Raw genomic sequence first — 19056 nt, 5'->3', positions numbered from 1 at the left:
GTAACTTGTAGCTACCAATTAACGACTGTGGGTGTGTCTTAATTATTCATGAAAGGTCTCGAATCTTCCCCAACTGCTGATTTTCCTGGCTCGTCGCCACTTCAACAACATCTAGCTTAGTGTATGGAAGTATAGCAGGGGGGCGGGTAGCGCCTCTTCTTCGGGCAGCAGCTCTTCAACAAAGGTAATGGCCTTTTAACATCTTTATTTCTTGCTAGCTCAGCAGTTTAGCCCTCGGGGAAGGTCCGAAACCTTTTCAATGTAACCTACGTATCTAAAAATGTAACTTAGTGCCAGCTTATGTAAAATTTTCATATTACTTTAACTGTAAATCGGGGATAGAGAGTGCTTTACCCTCTCAAGATCCCCTTCATTTTTGATTTGAGGTGACTACGTTTTCATAACCGATTTTCTACTCTTAATGTATTAAAATTTTCTTATACGAGTCACCTCCCTAGCTTGGGAATAGCCCCTGTGTCATCGGCCTAGTGCCCCTTAGGTTTTATAAGGTTTCATGTAGGAGCGCAAGCAACGCCTCCATTCATCTTGGTATTTTGGGCCATTTAATTAACCTATTATTTTTCTTTTAAGGCCCTGTAGGCTGGGTACGAGATACCCCTGTTTTATTCTTGTAAGTTGTGCCTCGATGGCAAGTTATTGCAAAGTATAGTATTGCCTTTAATAGGCTTGAAAGATTGAGAGCGGGTCAGCTCTTTATGGTGTTTTGAAAGGTGCCTCTAGGAGGCTTGACATTACTAGGTGGGAGCAAGTGCTCCATGTAATTAGGGGTTTTCTGCCCTTTGGTAATTTGTGGTTGTGAGCTGAGAGCTCAGGGCTCGAAGCCCAGATCTTGTAATGATCCCCTAAAACTTGTGATTTCATTGTACCTGATTTTGGCTTGTTGATTTGTTACTTGTTGAATTTTGAAAGTCTATATGAAAATTGTTAAGTTCTGAAAATATAACCTTTATGAAAATTTTAATTCATCTTTCGGACTTGTAGTTAGACCCATTCCAGCCCGCACCTTCTTTCACCTCTGCCTTCCACGGATAACTCCGTAACAAGTGGTAGCAGAGCGTGGTTGAATGGGTCTCATTTAAGCCCCTTTTGACAGCTAAACATTGCTTTGGTTTTGAACTCTAACAATTTTCTCAGTCGCTGGAATTTTTCCGGTTTTCTAAATTTATAAAGTTCTGTCATCATGTCCGGCTCTTCCGAAGTCCTCCATCCCAGCTACTTGCGCAAGGAGGAATTAATTTATGAATTAACAATTAGAAATGTTCAATCTGGAGGCACGGTTGCGGTAGACACCAACAAACTTAAGGATTCACTTGATTTGCCGATTAGTATCCCTACCTTGGGAGAGAAGGATATTGATGAGGCTCTTTCCACAATCACTGACCACACTACTGAGCTAGCATCTGTAGTTAGTTTTTTTGAAGTGGGTGATCCATCCCCAAATCAACTTAAACGTGTACGAGCTAGATTGTTCCATTTTTACAATAGGGTTACTGATCTATTGTCTCTTAAGTTAAATGACATTCAAGGGAAGGAGGCTAGTGCTCTTCTCGAAAACCTTTCTAAATTGTCCAGTAAGGTTAGCCAATTGTTATCTGGATCGGCTACCCCCAAAACCGACCAACCCACTCTGGTAAACATAGTTAGCGAGGAAGATTTTCCCACGGGTGAAGGAGGTAGAAAATCCGTGGCAACTCAACAAACATCTGCCCCATTGGAAACCGAGTCAGGTCGTCATACATCCATCCCTCCATTCGTGTTGAATAATGCACCCTCTGAAACAGCTTCTCCACCCCCTAGGCCGTTACCTACTATGTCACCCGGGTTCAGTAGTTTGCCTCATCCATTAGCAATGTTGCTCAGGGGTATTTCTAAGTTTTCTGTTAACTCCACCAGTGATGTTATTTCATTCCTAAGGTTTTTAGTTGAGTTCCAAGATCACGCTCTTGTATTTTCTCTTTCTCAGTGTCAAATTCTGCAGATTATTTATCCCTATTCCATTGGTGTCCTCTCTGACAAAATAGTAAGAGCCATAGCTGATCAATCCTCCATCGAAGACTTCCATGCCCATTTGTTAGCTAATTTAATTCCGGCTAGGGCAAGGTCCTCTCTCATACAGAAGTACTATTATAGAGTACAGCGATTGGATGAAAACTTGGCAGACGTCATCCAAGATATTAAGTTTAACACTAGGGTATTTGCTCTCCATTTTCCCCGAAGATCAAATTGTACAGGCCATTGTGGAAGGAATTTCACCATCCTACAGGTCATACTTATGTTTTGCGTCGCGTCCGCAAACCTTTGCCGAGTTAGAAGCGATGGCTGTCTCAGCCGAAGGGGTTAGATATGCGGACACAGTACGTGTCGCGAGGGAGCCCCCTCCTTCTTCAAGTAATCTTCGGCCTCCACCTCGCCGAACCATCGCAACCCGCAAATGTTATGCTTGTGGATCCGCAGATCATCTCCGGAACAAGTGCCCTTTGATCAAATCCAACGGGGCAAAGAATGGAGCAGGGCCATCTCGAGGCTGTTTTAAATGCGGTGCTTTTTCCCATATTGCCAAGAATTGCTGTAATACTAATAGCATCCCCTCCTTCTCAACTTCGGGTGCAACTTCCACCAATAATCAAAAGTGACTAGTGGCTTCGACTGAGTCGGCTAACTCATTTTTCTAAGGCTCAGCCCCAAGTAAACCAGCCGAAATCTCAGCCTCGGAACATGGTAGGAAGTCTTCCAACCCCACATTTGATTGCCCTAAAGAATGTCTTAGGATTGCGGCGGATTCCCCTGCACATATACCATTTCTCAAAATTGAATTAAATAATGAACCTGTCACCGCTCTATTAGATTCTGGGAGTGTATGTTCCATTATTTCGGCTGAATGGTATTCCAAATTAACATCTGTTTGTAAATTTTCCGATTTTTGTTCGTCTTCGGTTCAATGCATTTCGGCTAACACTTCTCCATTAGTAATTTTAGGTTTTCTGTATGCCAAAATTAGAATTGCTAAATTTACTTGGAAAGTTAAACTGTTTGTGGCTAAGCACTTGCCTTGCCCCATTATATTGGGAGCGGATTTCATGTCGCACACCAGTCTAGTGCTCGACATTCAGAGCAAGTCGTGCACTTTCAAGTTTGCTAGTAATTTCAAAATCCCCTTACTTAAATGTAGTTCTGTGTCATGTTCATCTGTTTCGCCTACCCAGGATGAGATGTTGTTAGACCTTAGACATCTACCTGAGGAGCAGGCTGATAGTATTCATCAGTTGTGTCAGTCGTTTCCAGAGGTTTTCTCAGATACTCTTGGTGTTACTGATCTTATTGAATACAATATTGATGTTACGGATTTGATTCCTGTTAGATTTCCACCTTATAGGTTATCTCCACCTAAAATGAAGGCTCTGAAGGAGATCATAGATCAGATGCTGAAAGATGGTATTATTCGACCCTCTGTCAGCATATTCATCGCCTATTTTCTTAGTCCCGAAACCCCAAGGTGGCTTCAGGCCTGTGATTGACTATAGGGCTTCAAATCGGAAGGTGGTGTTACAATCTGTGCCCCTTCCCGACCTTCACTCTTGTTTTTCTTGGTTTCGAAAGGCTAAGTTCTTCACCATCTTAGACCTTAATCAGGCGTATAATCAGATCCCTCTGGCTGAAGAATCCAAACACCTTACAGCTTTTGCCACGGATCGGAACTTGTATGAGTACAACCGCGTGCCTTTCGGGCTCCCCACGGGAGCAGCTGTCCTTACGCGATTGCTAGATAGGGTCTTCTCCGACATCAAATTTGAGTACTTATACCATTATCTTGATGATGTCATCGTATTTTCTGAGACCTTTGAAGAACATCTAGAACATCTGAAAGAGGTCCTGAGTCACCTTCGTAAGGCTGGGTTAACAGTGAAGTTGTCTAAGGTTGTTTTTGCTAAGCCTTCTATGTCATTTCCTGGGCATATTGTGTCGCCCGATGGTGTCGCAGTAGATCATTCTAGAACACAGGCCATCCGTGATTTCAAACCTCCCAAGGACATCAAAGGAATTGCCAGATTCATTGGCATGGTGAATTTCTTCAGGAAATTTATTCCTAACTTCGCTAATAGAGCGGCGTCCTTGAACTTACTTCGTAGGAAAGGCGTCAAATTTGAGTGGGGACCTTCTCAACAAGCCACTTTCGAAGACCTCAAGTTAGCGCTTTGTAACGCCCCTGTCCTTGCTATGCCTGATTTCTCGAAGAAATTCATCGTCCAAACCGATGCGTCGTCGTCGTCGGTGGTGGCTGCAGTCCTTCTTCAAGAGACTGAACTAGGGAGGCAACCCATCACATATGCGTCTAGGACTTTATCGGCTCAAGAAGCCAAGTATTCCATTTCTGAACTTGAAGGTTTGGCAGTCTTATTTGCGCTAGAAAAGTTCCGCCTCTATCTGGAACATGTCAAGTTCGACTTGGAGACAGATAACCAAGCCTTAGGTTGGGTCTTAGCTAGGCCGCGTCACACTGGTCGCATAGCCCGCTGGGCCATCAGAATTTCTGCCTTCCAATTTGATGTTAGGCATATAAGAGGAACTGAAAATGTTGTGGCAGATGGACTAAGCTGTATGTTTGCCAATGATGTAGAGCCCCTTGAACAGGAAGACAGTTCTTCACTTCCCGAGTCCATATCTCCTGGTGTAAATGCCATCCTAACGGATGCTCCCATGTTGTTTAGGGATCTTGAAAAATATCAACGTGAAGATCCAGTGCTGGCTCCTATTATTCAAACCCTTTCTTCTGGGGAACATGTCGTCCCTTATGTATTGAGGAATGGTGTTTTATGTTGCCCGTCGAGGCATGATTAGAAGATGAAAGTTGTGGTTCCAGCTGTTCTTGTACCTATGATCTTAAAGTATTACCATCAGACTCCATTAGGGGTGCATTTAGGCATCTTCAAAACTAGAGAAAAGATCCGAGAAATGTTCATTTGGAAAGGTATGGACGATGAAATCACTGCCTCTCTCCATTCCATACAGTACATACAGTAGTGAAACAAGAAACATAGCTCCGTTAACTCCTTTGGAAAAATATCCGTTAGTCTCTTCTGTTTGTTTCCTCCCTTCACGTTGAAAGTTCTTGTCAATACCACGCACGGGGCTTGTCATCCGCGACTTCTGGGCTTGCTTTCGTACGTGGCCGGTAATTGACACCTGAGTAAGGGGGAATTTGTGCCGATCACCAGAAGTTCGAGTTTTTCGGTTCCCGTCATATTAGTTTCCAGCTTCACTGTAACCCTTTCTTTACTTGTTAACTGGTCCTCACAAACCACAAATGCCGTATTGCACAGTTAATGTTGCACAAAATTCGAGTTACAGAGTATTTTTTGCTTCAAGGTAGGAAATGTTTGCTTCAAGAAATCGAGAAATTCTAACCGAATTTCGACAATAGAGAAATAAATACACGTGAAGAATAGGACAGACGGCCGGAAAATTTAAGTTACTTTGAGACACTGAAAATTCGAGTAATGGAGCTTTGAGATATCGAGGTTCGACTGTATTATTTTTCGTATGTATGTGTCATAAATGAGAGTGATTAAGTACATTTTCTTGTAACAATTTTTATGCTTTTTTTAGTTTAAGATTTTAAATTTAATGGTCAGTTCACATTTTAACTGTAGATACGTATGCCTTTTATCCAGCCCTTTTTTCACGTAGACCGTGGCGATGTGATAAAATCCAAGAATTAAAAAAATCTTCCTATTTTTCATTCCTAAAATTTGGCAGCTATGCATCTTTTTCCTTCTCTTCTGCCTCCTCTGTAGGGGCATACACACATAACATTGTAACATTGAAGATTTTTGCCCGAAGTCTCAAAGAGCACATCCTATCGTTGATTGCAATAAAATTGATCATGCTTTGCTTTACAGACTTTTGTATGAGGAATCCTGTGCCAATACTGACATACGTAATGTGAGCCTCCATGGCTCAGACAGCAGTGCGTCGGCTTCTCCGCTGTACATCAGGATATGTTGACCAGACTTTATCATCCCTTGCCCCTTCCATCTTAGTTCCTGCAATGCTGCTCTTTTCACTCCATACTTATCCAGTTCGTTCCTTAATTCCTTCAATTTGACAGGACTCTTTAATGTCCTTATATTCCACATTCCTACTGTGATATAATTTTTCCTTCTCAAACAGTTTTTCTCGCCGGGTCATCACCAAGTTATCTGCTTTTACTGTAGTATGTCTTAAGGTATCCGTAACATTTGTCTTTTTTACGAGGTAGGGGAGTTAACCCTACACTCAACCCCCAACCTGGAGGACCAGGTTATAACTCTTAGTCTGGATCATTACCTTAGACCTGTCCGGCTTGGGTGGCCCTACGAGGAGCATGGGCTCCCATCGGCATAGCTCTAAGGATCATTTGAACACGCAAGCCTCCAAACACCCGGCAAAAATGTATTTTGCCTTCGTCAAGGTGGTGATACCTTCGGGAGGACTGTTGGATGCATAGTGTTAATAATCTATTTTACTTGTAATAACATACTTAATGTGAGCCTCCATGGCTCAGACAGCAGCGCGTCGGCCTCTCACCGCTGGATACCGTGGTTCAAAGTCCGGTCGCTACATGTGAGATTTGTGCTGGACAAAGCGGAGGCGAGAGAGATTTTTCTCCAGCTACTCTAGTTTTTTTTTCCCTAGTCAGCGTTCAGTGACGGACGTATTGTGTGGAGGTGCCAGGAGAGTCAGCGTGGAATGTGAACGGTGTGTGGTAAAGTAATTCGAGTGGGAAGAGGAAGATGATTGGAGTGGATCAATATCGTGCAGCTATTGGGAGATGGCAGAGGAAAGGGGGAAAGGAGATACCTAGAAATAAAGGAGGTATAATGGAAGCAAGAATGATGGACGAGATGATATTAGCGGCAGCGGTGATATTGGTACTACTAACTATAGGAGGTGTAGAGGTAAACCCTGGCCCGACTTCTAGTGGCAACATGAACTGGGAAGACGTGGAGGTCATAAAAAAAGTGGTGAAAGAAGTGGTGGAAGAAGTATGCCCGTTTGAGCAGATTAAGAATATGATGAAGGAGCAAATGAAGGAATTTGAGCATATACGACGGTGGATACAGGGAAAAACAGACGAGATAATGAGCAAAGTGGAATCCAACGAGAGAGAGATTATAACACTCAAGACAAGAATAAGGGAGATGGAAGGAGAGGTGGTGAAGCTGCGATCGGAAATTGAAGACTGTAACCGAGAACGGAGGAAGAAACACCTATTTATATATGGAGTACCGGAAGATAAAGCAGAAGATAAAGTACTGACAACTTACAAAGTAGTGGAGATTATCCAGAAAATGATGAGAATTAACTTTAGTGAAGTTGACATTGATGATGTGGAAAGAATAGGCAAAAAAAGGGGTGACAGACCGATAAAACTGAAGCTGTTTTCCACCTTGATGGCGGAAGCAGTGTTAAAAGGTGCAGACAACATACGTAGCAAAAAAATTTGGATCAAAGAAGACATTGGCAGAGAAGGGGTAAAGAACATTATCACACTGAAGAAACATTTGGCCAGGGCTAAATTACAAGGGTTGAGAGCCTATATTAAGGGTCAAAAATTAGTTGTGACTAACGGTATATGGACCAGAGTGTGGACTGCGAAGAAATTACGAGAGATGGAAAATGACAGCAGAGACGAAATGGTAGTGGGGAAAAGTGTGGAAGTAAGACAGGCCAGAGACAGTAAAGTGGGCGAAGACGGACATGGAGGTAAAGAAAGAACCAAGGACAATAAAGCACCGGATCCAAGCTCGCAGCAAGAAAGAAAGAAAGGGATGGATGCGATAGCTGAAGCATTCAAAGTAGCGAACAGGGAGGTATTAGCAGAGATGAGGAGGGAAATAAGGGAGACCAGGGCAATATGGAAGGAGACCAGAACGGAGGCCAGTGGGAAAGAAGAAAGAAGAAAACAGGGAGCGATTGTGGGAGTAGAAACGCAGGATGTAACACGAGCACGCAAACGAAGCGAAAATACGACTGGGAGTCAGGAAGAAGAAGCAAGAGGTGCCCTAGTGAAAGGGAGAAGTTTGAGCCTAAGAGAGATATGGGGCAAAAACAACAGAGAAGATGAAGGCATAGTGACAAGAAGTAAAAAAAGTAATCTGTAGTTGGAAGTAAATTGCTGAGTACTGGAGAATAGTGGAGTGTGTGCATGTTATACATAGCCATGACAAGAGTGGTTAAATGACAAGTGGGTCTGAAGAGGCATGATACCAGATGGTGAAGTGTGTAGTGAATGAGGAAGAGAGTGTGTGTAACTAGGACAGGTGCTAAGGAGAAAGTGAATATATGGAGATGGTTGGAATATGAGCTGGGGCTCTAGTAGCCTAGTGATATGTGAGTTAATATGGTTTCATCTTAGTTGACGAATTGCTTGGGCTTTAAAGGTAACTAATATAGTGAAATACTAGATGCTGAAGTGTGATTACCAGTAGAGAATCTTAAGGTGTAGTAAATGGCACTCAGGCATTACAGTGGAGGTAACACGTAGTCAGGTGTGCAACATAAGTAGAATATAAGAAAGGTCAGTGTTCAAGAGAGAATGCGCTGAATGAGATCCCGGCCGGAAGCGATGTACTCTGTGGCCTAAGTGCTGTTTCAGCCCGACACAGCATTGTACTCTGCCCAGTTATATGTTGCCAGTTTTAGTTTCCCATTACTAGTATTGCCATATTGTCAAATAGATGGAATTACCTTATGGCAGTAGTTATATTAGTTTTCGTTTTATCCCTTTTTATTAATAGCAATATTGAGATCGTTGATATCTGAAAAGACATCAGTGATGCATTGACATTTGATTATTATTATTTTCAATACTATCAGTTTTCGTTTTATCCCTGTCCTTAACAGCAATATTGAGATTTTTTGAGGTTTGGTTTATATATGAAAAGACAACAGTGACTTATTGACAGTTGATTATTATCATTTCCAGTAACTTTTTTTTTTTTTTGTTTGGTGTAAGTTATTTTTACTATACGAGCTTTATGATATGTGTACAGCAACTTATGCAGACTAGGCTAGGCATTATTATTTTTCTTCCGTAAAGGATCAATAAGGCTTCATTGCTGTAGATCTGGTAGAAAAATAAAGATTACTATTACTATTACTCTAGTTTTTCCTGTCGTCTGTCATTCCAGCAGCACACACCATTCTCTTTTCATAGCATCTATCAGTTATTAATAAATCACTTCGTGAGTGGCGACCCTATCGTACTAATAGCCTATATATGATTCATTCATTACATCCCTGACCCGGTCAATGGCTGGAAAACAGGTTGTTGGTTTTCAACATATGTAATGACTGTGTATTTCAGGTTGTTTACTTTATGTGATACAATTTAAAGTTCTACATTCATATTATTTATTATACTGATCCACTGTATAAAAATTAATTTGCTTAAAATATATTATCATGACTGCAGTCTTATTCCCTTTCTAAATCACTTGTAATTTGAATACATTATTTTATGCAATATAATAGATCAGTAGCTATTCAACGAGTTATTATTCATACTATTTTTTGTTTTATTTTAATTTTTTATTTTTATTTTTTTAAATTTGACTTAGCAGTGGCGAAGTTAGGACTCATGGCCCTCTCTGACACTTAACCACATAAATTACAATTTATAATGAAAAAATTACATACAAACTGAAAAATATAAATTGTGCATAAACAGAATACAGTACATAATAAAGTAACGGAAATACAACTGTGGCAATAAACAGTGATCTATGTACATGAGTAGAAGGGTAAGTATTACGTACATTTACTCTTCAACAATAAAAACATAATAACTTAATATTAATTAAAAGTACAACAGTGTTTTTCAGTTGTACAGTAAAATGCCAATGTTGCTAGCCTACCTACCACAATCTCACAACATATCAGACGTCACCAATCATACTATACAATCAAACAGATCTAGTGTTACAATTATTGAATGAGGATGATAAATGGTATTTTGAAGAAATGTATGTGGGTTGATTTTTCTTCAGAGTTCGAAAAATCAACATAAATATGTGAAACTTCCACCGCCTTTCGGGTTTCAGCAAGGAAAGAGCTGTGTAGTTAGGGGTTATGTGAGCATCATAACTCAAATTGAGAGAAAATCAAAGACTAGAGTTCAATGCTCGTTGAAGTTTCGTAGTTTGTTCACATGCTGCAACAACGAGGACAATGTCGCAGTAGTCAAGTATTGGTAGTACAAATAATAGGAGAAGTTTTATCTTTACGTCTTGTGGCAAAATGTCCTTATGCCATTTCAGAGGGTGTAGCATAGCGTACATCTTTCTACACATATTTCTTACGTGTGCAAACCAGTCGAGAGTTTCAGTCAGGGTCATACCTAGGTTCTTCACTACCTTACTGAACAGGATTACGGTTTCATTTTATGTCACTGGGGGTTTGGTGTACTTTTTATACATGGTGTTTAATAATTTCTGAGAACCGATTATAATTGTTTGAGTTTTTTTTTTTTTGCTGGTTAAGGAGGAGAGAGTTTTCACTGGTGTACACCCTGAGTTGTTGAAGGTCAGAGTTAATATCCCTTATTATGTGCGATATATCTTTTATATTAACATGGCAGTAAATTTGGAGGTCATCGGCAAAAAGGTTATATCTATTATACATTATTTTAGAGGATATATCATTAATATAGAGGACAGACAGGAGAGGACCAAGGACAGAACCCTGTGGAGCTCCAGCCTTCCTGACCCGCCACTGTGAAGTAATATCATTAGCTATAACGTTGCTTACGATCTGTAAGCTAAGAGTGGAAAATTTAATTTGAAGCTTCAGTACCAAAATACGATTCAAGTTAAAAAAAAAACATCATCATCTCAATACTGATCATGTCAAAAGCACTGCTGAAGTCGAGGAGTGTGAGTATACTGATCCTTTCAACAGAAAGCTTATATTTCCTTTTCTCCTTCAGCAGTTAAATATGAAAAATATACTGGAATATTTGAGAGTATATTATGGATCAGAATATTGACCCTTTTCTGAAACATTCACATTTGAACCCCAATTATCCAAGCTTTCATTAATCAATGTACGTACTGTATTATCTGAGCCAAATATGTAAGTCTAAAACACTACAACACCAAGACACTAAACTATAATGCAGTAATTCTTAAAAGTATTGTCTTGAATACTATGCAGTTTGTGTGTGTATAGTATGGGAGTAAAGAAATAAGGAAGCCCTACGAAACAAAAATAAAAAGCTCTGAAGAATTTTTTTTGGGCTGATGACCTAGATGTTCGGCCCCTTTAAAGAAGCAACATCATCAAGCATGAATTTTTTTCAAGAAGTTTGAAGTATACCTAAAATGTTACTACCAGGCGAGTTGGCCATGCGGTTATAGGCGCGCGGCTGTGAGTTTGCATCCGGGAGATAGTGGGTTAGAATCCTACTGTGAGCAGCCCTGAAGATGGTTTTCCGTGGTTTCCCATTTTCACATCAGGCAAATTCTGGGGCCATTAAGGCCATGCCTGCTTCCTTCCAACTCCTAGGCCTTTCTATCCCATCATCACCATAAAACCTGTCTGTGTCAGTGCGACGTAAAGCCACTAGAAAAAAAAGTTACTAAATGATTAGTTCTTGATACCTTCTTAATTGTTATTTTAACTCCAGTATAGGCCTACTATAAAGGAAACAAGGTAATATCAGCCTTTCACTGGTGATGGTCATTTTTGGCCATAGGCATAAAAAAAAAGTTTAAAAAAGAGGAAAAATTGTGCAGAATTTAGGAAAATTTACCAAATTCATTAAAATATACCTAAATACGTAGTATCGAATGGCCATTATGATTAGGCAGAAGTTCAGAAACCAGGTGTTGGATTGAAAAACTTTCGCAGGAGCGGTTGGGGACTCTGACGACAACTTGTTGGTCATGAAATGTCACCTGATGTTGGAGACATGTTAGGAGGAAAGGAAAGATCACCTAAGGATCATTGGATAACTCTGATTGACGAACAAAGAAAATACAAGAATGCAAAAAATGGAGAGGGCAATAAAGAATACAGGCGATTAAAGAATGAAGTGGATAGAAAGTGCAGGACATCTAAGGAAGAATGGCTGAAGAAGAAGTGCAAGGATGTTGAAGGTTGTATGGTTGTAGGAAAATCAAGGAAACCTTTGGAGAAAGGAAAACTAGGTATATGAATTCCGTATTGAATTAAGAGTACACATAATTTAATTGACAAAGTTTTAATCCACCTACTATACAATAATTGTAATACCTATGTATACATTACAATGTATTAGGGGACTAGTTTCGACCCTGTCTGGGTCATCATCAGCCTAAATAAGGTACACTTTTTATTTGTTGATATCCAGGAACAATATTTTGTCATAAATTGATAAAATTAATCAAATGAGCAAAATGTGTAATGTGATAACATGTTTATAAAATGCTGAAATGCATGAAATGTTATGTGAAATAAAATTATATCGTGGTACTGATCAATAGATAGTGTAATGTTCAAGTTTACATATTGCAGTGAGACTATAAATATAGTACCACATCGATTATTTACAATAATGGTTGAAATATTGCACTTTATATACATTAAAATTGCCTAGTGATAAGACTGGCATTTTATGCCCAAATTTAATTTCAGGGGTAAACATTAACACGTAAGGTTATAAAGCAAGTTTGCAGCTTCATCAGCCTGATGACCGTTGCCTTGGGAGAGGGAGTTCTGTCAGAGTCAGTATTCTTGTAAATCTTTTGCAGGTGGCGCCCAATTTTGTTATTTATATTTTATTCTAGTTACAATCTTTGTCCCTTTAGTATTTTCAGTTTTGCCAAAATGTTACAATGTCCAATGAATCTCTGGAGTCTATTTCTATTTCGAAGACCAGGAGTTCTGGTCCCTGTTATGGCAAAACATTTTCTCAAGACTTTTGCAGGAAACTAAAAAAGCCACAACTATGACTTTAAGTCGAACTAGTGTGCAACTTGCAGTGTGTATTATATTATTTCTTGCCTATGTTACATTAAAAGAGTTTTATTGTGTGAGGCCTTTTTGAATTATCACATATGTGCTTAATTTATCAAGGAAGTCCTGTTATGTACTGTATGCTCCAAACTAATATTCACCACGCCTGCTGCTGTTTAACATGGATTTCTTCTTGATTGCTAGGTTCATCTACAAATCATTGGCCTGCCGGGCTGAGTGGCTCAGACGGTTAAGGCGCTGGCCTTCTAACCCCAACTTGGCAGGTTCGATCCTGGCTCAGTCCGGTGGTATTTGAAGGTGCTCAAATACGACAGCCCCATGTCGGTAGATTTACTGGCACGTAAAAGAACTCCTGCGGGACTAAATTCCGGCACTTCGGCGTCTCCGAAGACCTTAAAATAGTAGTTAGTGGGACGTAAAACAAATAACATTATTATTGTTATTAATCATTGGCCTATGATGAAAGTAGATATGATTTCATTGAAGTATCCTGTGTAAAGCATAAATTATTGTATTTTGTAGCCCAGAAGTATTATTATTTTCGTCAAGCCGGGGTACATCGAAAATCTTTAGGTTTTTTGTTGCACGTGAATTTTACTGACAGCCCTCTTCAAAAGTTGGCAGGTGTGCCACAGTTTGTTCCCTCTTCTTTTCAATGTTTATATAGAGCATGTCGTAAAGGAAATCAAAGAGGAATTCAGAAAGGGAATCACAATCCAGGGAGACGAAATAAAAACCCTGAGATTTGCTGATCAGTGTTCTCCCCGGGACCTTTTTCATGGGCGCACCGCCCTGCCGTTTTTACAGTCTGCCTGGCTAACATACTTAAATATCAGGTTTATGCATACGTTTTTGCCGGTTTTTGTGGTAAAGAAAACACTTAATTTTCAGGGGAAATTCATTTTTTGTTATTCAAAATATTGGCCATCGGCTTCTACACACCACTTTGCCCATCTTTCAGTTAAGTTATAAATACCATGCCAGAAAAACTGCTTGTCTTTTGCAGCAACCATTCATCGAGCCATTTTCCAACTTCCTCGAAATTGCTGAAGTACTGCTCTGCGCGCGCATGCCCCATTGATGCGAAGAGGTGATAGATGGTGCCAGGTCAGGGTAGTGCAGCGGGTGCGGAAGGATGTCCCATCCAAGCGATTTCAAGGTGTGTTTCACTGGTTTTGTTGTGCAAGACGGCGCATTGTCCTGTAACAAAATCATTTTGCCACGTCTTCTGGTCCATTCTGGTCGTCTTTCGATCAATGTGTGATTTAAATTAATCATTTGTTGCGATAGCATTATTTATTAACGGTTTTGCTTGGCTTCAAGAGTTCATAATATACAATACCAATCTGATCTTTCGCATTGAAATCGCCATGTTTAAATTGTCAAAACCATGTCTCACATGTTCTCATAGATGGAGCATGTTCACCATATGTTGATTTACTACAGCCTTTTCCTTTTGATTAAATAAGAAAAGCAGTGCGTGCCGCAAATATATTTTTTCAATGATATAACACAGACGCTGGAGTTTGGCGAACTCAACTTGGGTGAGAAGCTTGCTTAGAAGACAAGAGACCTAGAAGAGTATTCGGGGCAGGTTTACTGATGTTACAAGTCTTACAGGACTTGACAATGGTACAGATCTCACTATCCATGGATTTCCAAATGAAGTGGTTATGAATCTTCTCTCTTGTTTTGAAAACGCCCAGATGACCGCCCACTGGGGATTCATGAAATATTTGAAGAGAGCCGGGACCAGGTTAGTTGGGACTACAATTTTGGGGTCTCTGCGACCGCGAGCGGGACAACACAGGACACCATTCTTAAGAATGTAGGGCTTAACATGCTCACTGGATTTAATCCTGCCAATAATACCTTTTTAACTCAGCATCGTCCTCTTGATGTTTGGTTATATCCTTGAAAAGGAAGGGAGAGTCAGTGAGAACTACATTGACAAAAGCTGATACTTGTTCGGGAGAGGGGTCTGCCAGCTCTGATTGAGGGTCAGAGCTGCCTGGATAGCACATCCTACTGAGGCCATCAGCCACAACGTTTTCCGTGCCAGGAATGTGGCGGGCTTCAAATTGGAAGGCTGAGATGCGCACTGCCCAACGTGCTACACGACCGGTCCTTCGCGGCTTGGCCAGTACCCAACTCAATGCCTGATTATCAGTTTCCAGATCGAAAGGAAGATGTTCCAGGTACATTCTGAAGCGTTCTAAAGAGAAGACAACAGCTAAGGCTTCCAACTCATAAATGGAATGATTTTGTTCAGCAGGATTCAGGGCACGAGAAGCATAAGAAATAGGCCGATGCCCTTCTTGAAATTCCTGAAGAAGAACAAGGATGAAGCGTTTAGAAAAGTCTGGCATAGCCAGAACAGGAGCGTTACATAAGGCAGATTTCATGTCCATGAAGGCTTCGCGTTGGGCATCACCCCACACAAATTTGGCATCCTTTCTTCTCAAGGCATTTAATGGGGCTGCACGTTCAGCAAAATTGGGAATGAATTTTTGAAAAAAAAATTAACCATGCCAATGAATCTGGCTACAGCCTTGACGTCCTTTGGAAGGGGAAAATTCTGGATGGCGGCAGTACGAGACTGATCGATTGAGACACCCCTCCCCGACACAGTATGGCCTATGAAGGACATCTGGGGTTTTGCGAAGGAAACCTTGGTGGCCTTGAGGGTTAGACCTGCTTTACGCAGTCTTTCAATCACTTCGTTGAGATGGACAAGGTATTCCTCGAAGGTTTCACTAAAGATCACCAAATTGTCAAGGTAATTATAAACGAACTTGAACTTAATGTCAGATGAAACATAATCTAGTAACCGTGTAAGGACAGCTGCTCCAGTCGCCAAGCCAAATGGGACGCGCTCAAATTCATGTAGGTTCCAATCAGTCGCAAATGCTGCGAGATGCTTGGATTCTTCGGCAAGGGGGATCTGGTAATAGGCCTGATTTAAATCCAAGGTGGTGAAAATTTTTGCATTAGCGAACCAAGAAAAACAGGAGTGCAAATCAGGAAGGGGAACAGATTGGAGGACTACCTTACGGTTCAACATCCGATAGTCAACTACAGGCCGATAACCACCTTGCAGTTTAGGGACCAGAAACATGGGAGGAGAATAGGCTGACTTGGACGGGCGTATCACTCCGTCAGCGAGCATTTGATCAATGATAGCCTTCAGGGCTTTCATTTTGGGAGGTGACAACCGATACGGAGGAGAGCGAACAGGTATGTTATCCGTAACCTCAATTTTGTATTCTAAGACATTTGTGACATCTAACCTGTTGGTGAAGACATCAGGGAACTTATTGCAGAGTTTCCTAAATTTATTGGCCTGTTCTTCGGGTAAGTGATTAAAATCAAAAGCCTTGGGTTCGTCAGAATCTTCAGGAACAGCGTTAACGTGACAAGGCAGAATAGGGGAGCGATCACACAGCTCAAAGGTTCTCGCACAAAACTTAAAATGGAATCTGTTTAACTGCAGGTCCAAAATCATGCCTGTTTTAACAATGAAATTGGCACCCAATATGAATTGGCAGGATAAATCTTTTGCTACTAGTACTGGCATTTTCCAGGTGAAATCACGGACTCTAATCTTGACCACTAGTGATCCTACAATGTTCAATGAATTGGAATTAGCAGTATGGCAGGTTAAGGACACGGGTTGTAATGTAGGTAACTTGCAAACGGTTTTCATAGAATCGTACCAGGTCTCACTCATCAAGCTGACACTACTCCCGAACTCTAGTAACGCATAGATTCATTATTTACCTCTATGCATAAATACGGTAGTTTACAAGAAGGTATGGCAGAAATCCTACTAGATTGCAAGAAATAAACACCAGAGTCAGACTTGGACCAATCATTAGCCTCAGAATTAAGTAAATCATCCAAGGTACAGTCATGATCGACAAGACAAGAAGCCATGCTTTGGGATTTACCATCAGAACTGGCGGTTAGTCATCTAGCACTACTATGGCCTGGGGGTCCAGAGCCAGAAGTGTTACGTGGGCACTGCCTAGAGAAGTGCCTAGTTGATCCACAGCTACAGCAAGAAGAATTGGTGGAAGAGCCTCTACCCATGGCAGGTTTCGCATTGCCTAATGCCCCAGCCTTGGGACAGTCCCGCTTGAGATGAGCCGTGGAGCCACAACTGAAGCACGAACAAGGATTACGCGAGTTGGAAGCATGTGACGGGGTGGTTTTAGAATCCTGAGGAGAGGGCATGCTTAACAGGAGGTGGGGCTAATGCAAGGCGTAACTGGTCAGCATATCGAATGCCTTCAGCAGACACTGTAACGGCTTCCAACTGGGCGAACGTTGCTGTTTAGGGTGAAAGAGCCAAATACGATCTATAGTTCGGGGCGAGACCTTCAATTATGTTGGCAACCATCTGGGCCTCTGAATAGTGGAGCCAGAAAATCTTAGCTCGGAGCTTGATATCTTGAACATATTCAGATAATGACTCGTTGAGATGCTGTACTCTGAAATAGTGCTTCTGCACTAATGCAGACAAGGCACGGGCAGGAATGAAATATTCAAGCACAGAGGCATGAAATTGATCTACGGACCATCTTTCGGAAATGTCCCTGACTATATGCTCAGAAAGAGCTCCAGATACATGCGGGTATAGAATTTGAAATACATGGTCGTTACTAAGATTATACACTATTGCCTGATTCTTGAACTCTGTTAGGAACCGAATGAAGCAAATAACCTCATCAACGGAGTTAGCTGAACATGTAGAGACTCCCTTAAACACAGTGGTCAATGGGTGAGGCAGATTAGAGAAAATCTGGGGAAAAACAGGCTTAGGGGGTGCCTGGGAAAGCTTAGACTGGTCCAGGAGTGTTACTGAGGCATCGTACCTTTGATTCGGGTGCCCTTGTGAAAAGGACGGAGTACAGGTTAGGTTAGGACTAACGTTAGCCTGCAACATAATGGGCGCAGACAACCTCACTTGTGAAAGGTCCTCACTAATCTGAGAGACCATTGGGGCATTAACCGGTTGTGTAAGGGTTATGCAACCTAAAGGAGCACTTGATACCGGTGGTGCTGAGAGAGGGGGGTGGTTTTGCACCATTGCATCAGAACCGGGCTGATTAACAATAGAGGGCAAACACTGGGCCACAACAGAATTACCACTTACCACAGGAAAACTTGTACGGGTACCAACATGCAAAGGAGATAGATCATTGAATGACTTACAGGTGTCGTAGTTCCAGACAATGAAACAGAAGATCCCAGGGCAGCATTAGTCACCTCAGACTCCAGAATAACACAGCACTAGGTGTCAGATTGCACACTTGAGCAGCAAGAGATGCATCACCAGACTTAACACTGTCACACATTTCAGATGGGATAGACACTTGAATTTCAGAAACTGTGTTATTTAACTTATTGCCTTCAAGCAAACGACTGATTCTGTCGAAAATTCTCGAAAACTGTACTAGTAAGGCTTGACATTTCTGCCGCTCAACTTCCGGCAATTCGAGAGATAACAAATCCTTATTTCTGTCGAGGTAATGTAGTAACTGCTCCTTAACCCGCGCTAATTTGCCATGCGAGGACTTAGAAGCATAAAAGGACACGAGAATGGCATTAAATTCAGCTAACTTGTCTTTAATCACTTCCAAAGACTCACGCAACTCGTCTGTAGTTAACTCAGGTATGGTTACAGGTAAGTTAAGTGACTGTTTTAATAGGCTAGTGTCATCTCTGACATTGCCTGTTGGATTAATTTTTTGGATACGAAGTTCATAAACGAGTTCTGCTTTTCTCAAATGGAAAGGATTAGGAAAAGCGCGAGCCATCCTAATGGGTAGAAACAAGATTTCAAGTGATACACGAATCACAACTTTTACGGTGTTTCAGGTTAGGTATGATCACTGTTCACTTTTCTTTGTCTGCAACCCAGCGCTTGCCTCTGCTACCAAAATGATACCGTTTCTACAGCGGTTACACTAAACACAGTAAAGGAAGGAAATTAAGTGCAATTACACAGTACCAAAAACCACTACACACTCAGTG

General features: G+C 41.2%; 1 protein-coding gene across 4 annotated transcripts in view; it reads left to right on the top strand.

Moving 5' to 3' along the window:
* LOC136862802 (ankyrin repeat domain-containing protein 13C) overlaps positions 1-19056 on the top strand; it is a 448136-nt gene that overhangs the window by 359574 nt on the left and 69506 nt on the right. Inside the window, exon 9 of one of the 4 annotated variants that reach the window (XM_067139062.2) lies at positions 14024-14149. The exons of the other annotated variants lie outside the window; for them this stretch is intronic. Coding sequence (XP_066995163.1) covers positions 14024-14098 — 75 coding nt within the window. The 3' untranslated portion in view covers positions 14099-14149. Of the gene's footprint in view, positions 1-14023; positions 14150-19056 lie in introns of those variants that run through there. 4 annotated transcript variants of the gene reach the window in all.

The sequence above is a fragment of the Anabrus simplex genome, chromosome 2, assembly GCF_040414725.1.
Source record: "Anabrus simplex isolate iqAnaSimp1 chromosome 2, ASM4041472v1, whole genome shotgun sequence".
Classification (NCBI taxonomy): Eukaryota; Metazoa; Arthropoda; class Insecta; order Orthoptera; family Tettigoniidae; genus Anabrus; species Anabrus simplex.
This window is presented reverse-complemented; position numbering and strand designations above follow the sequence as displayed.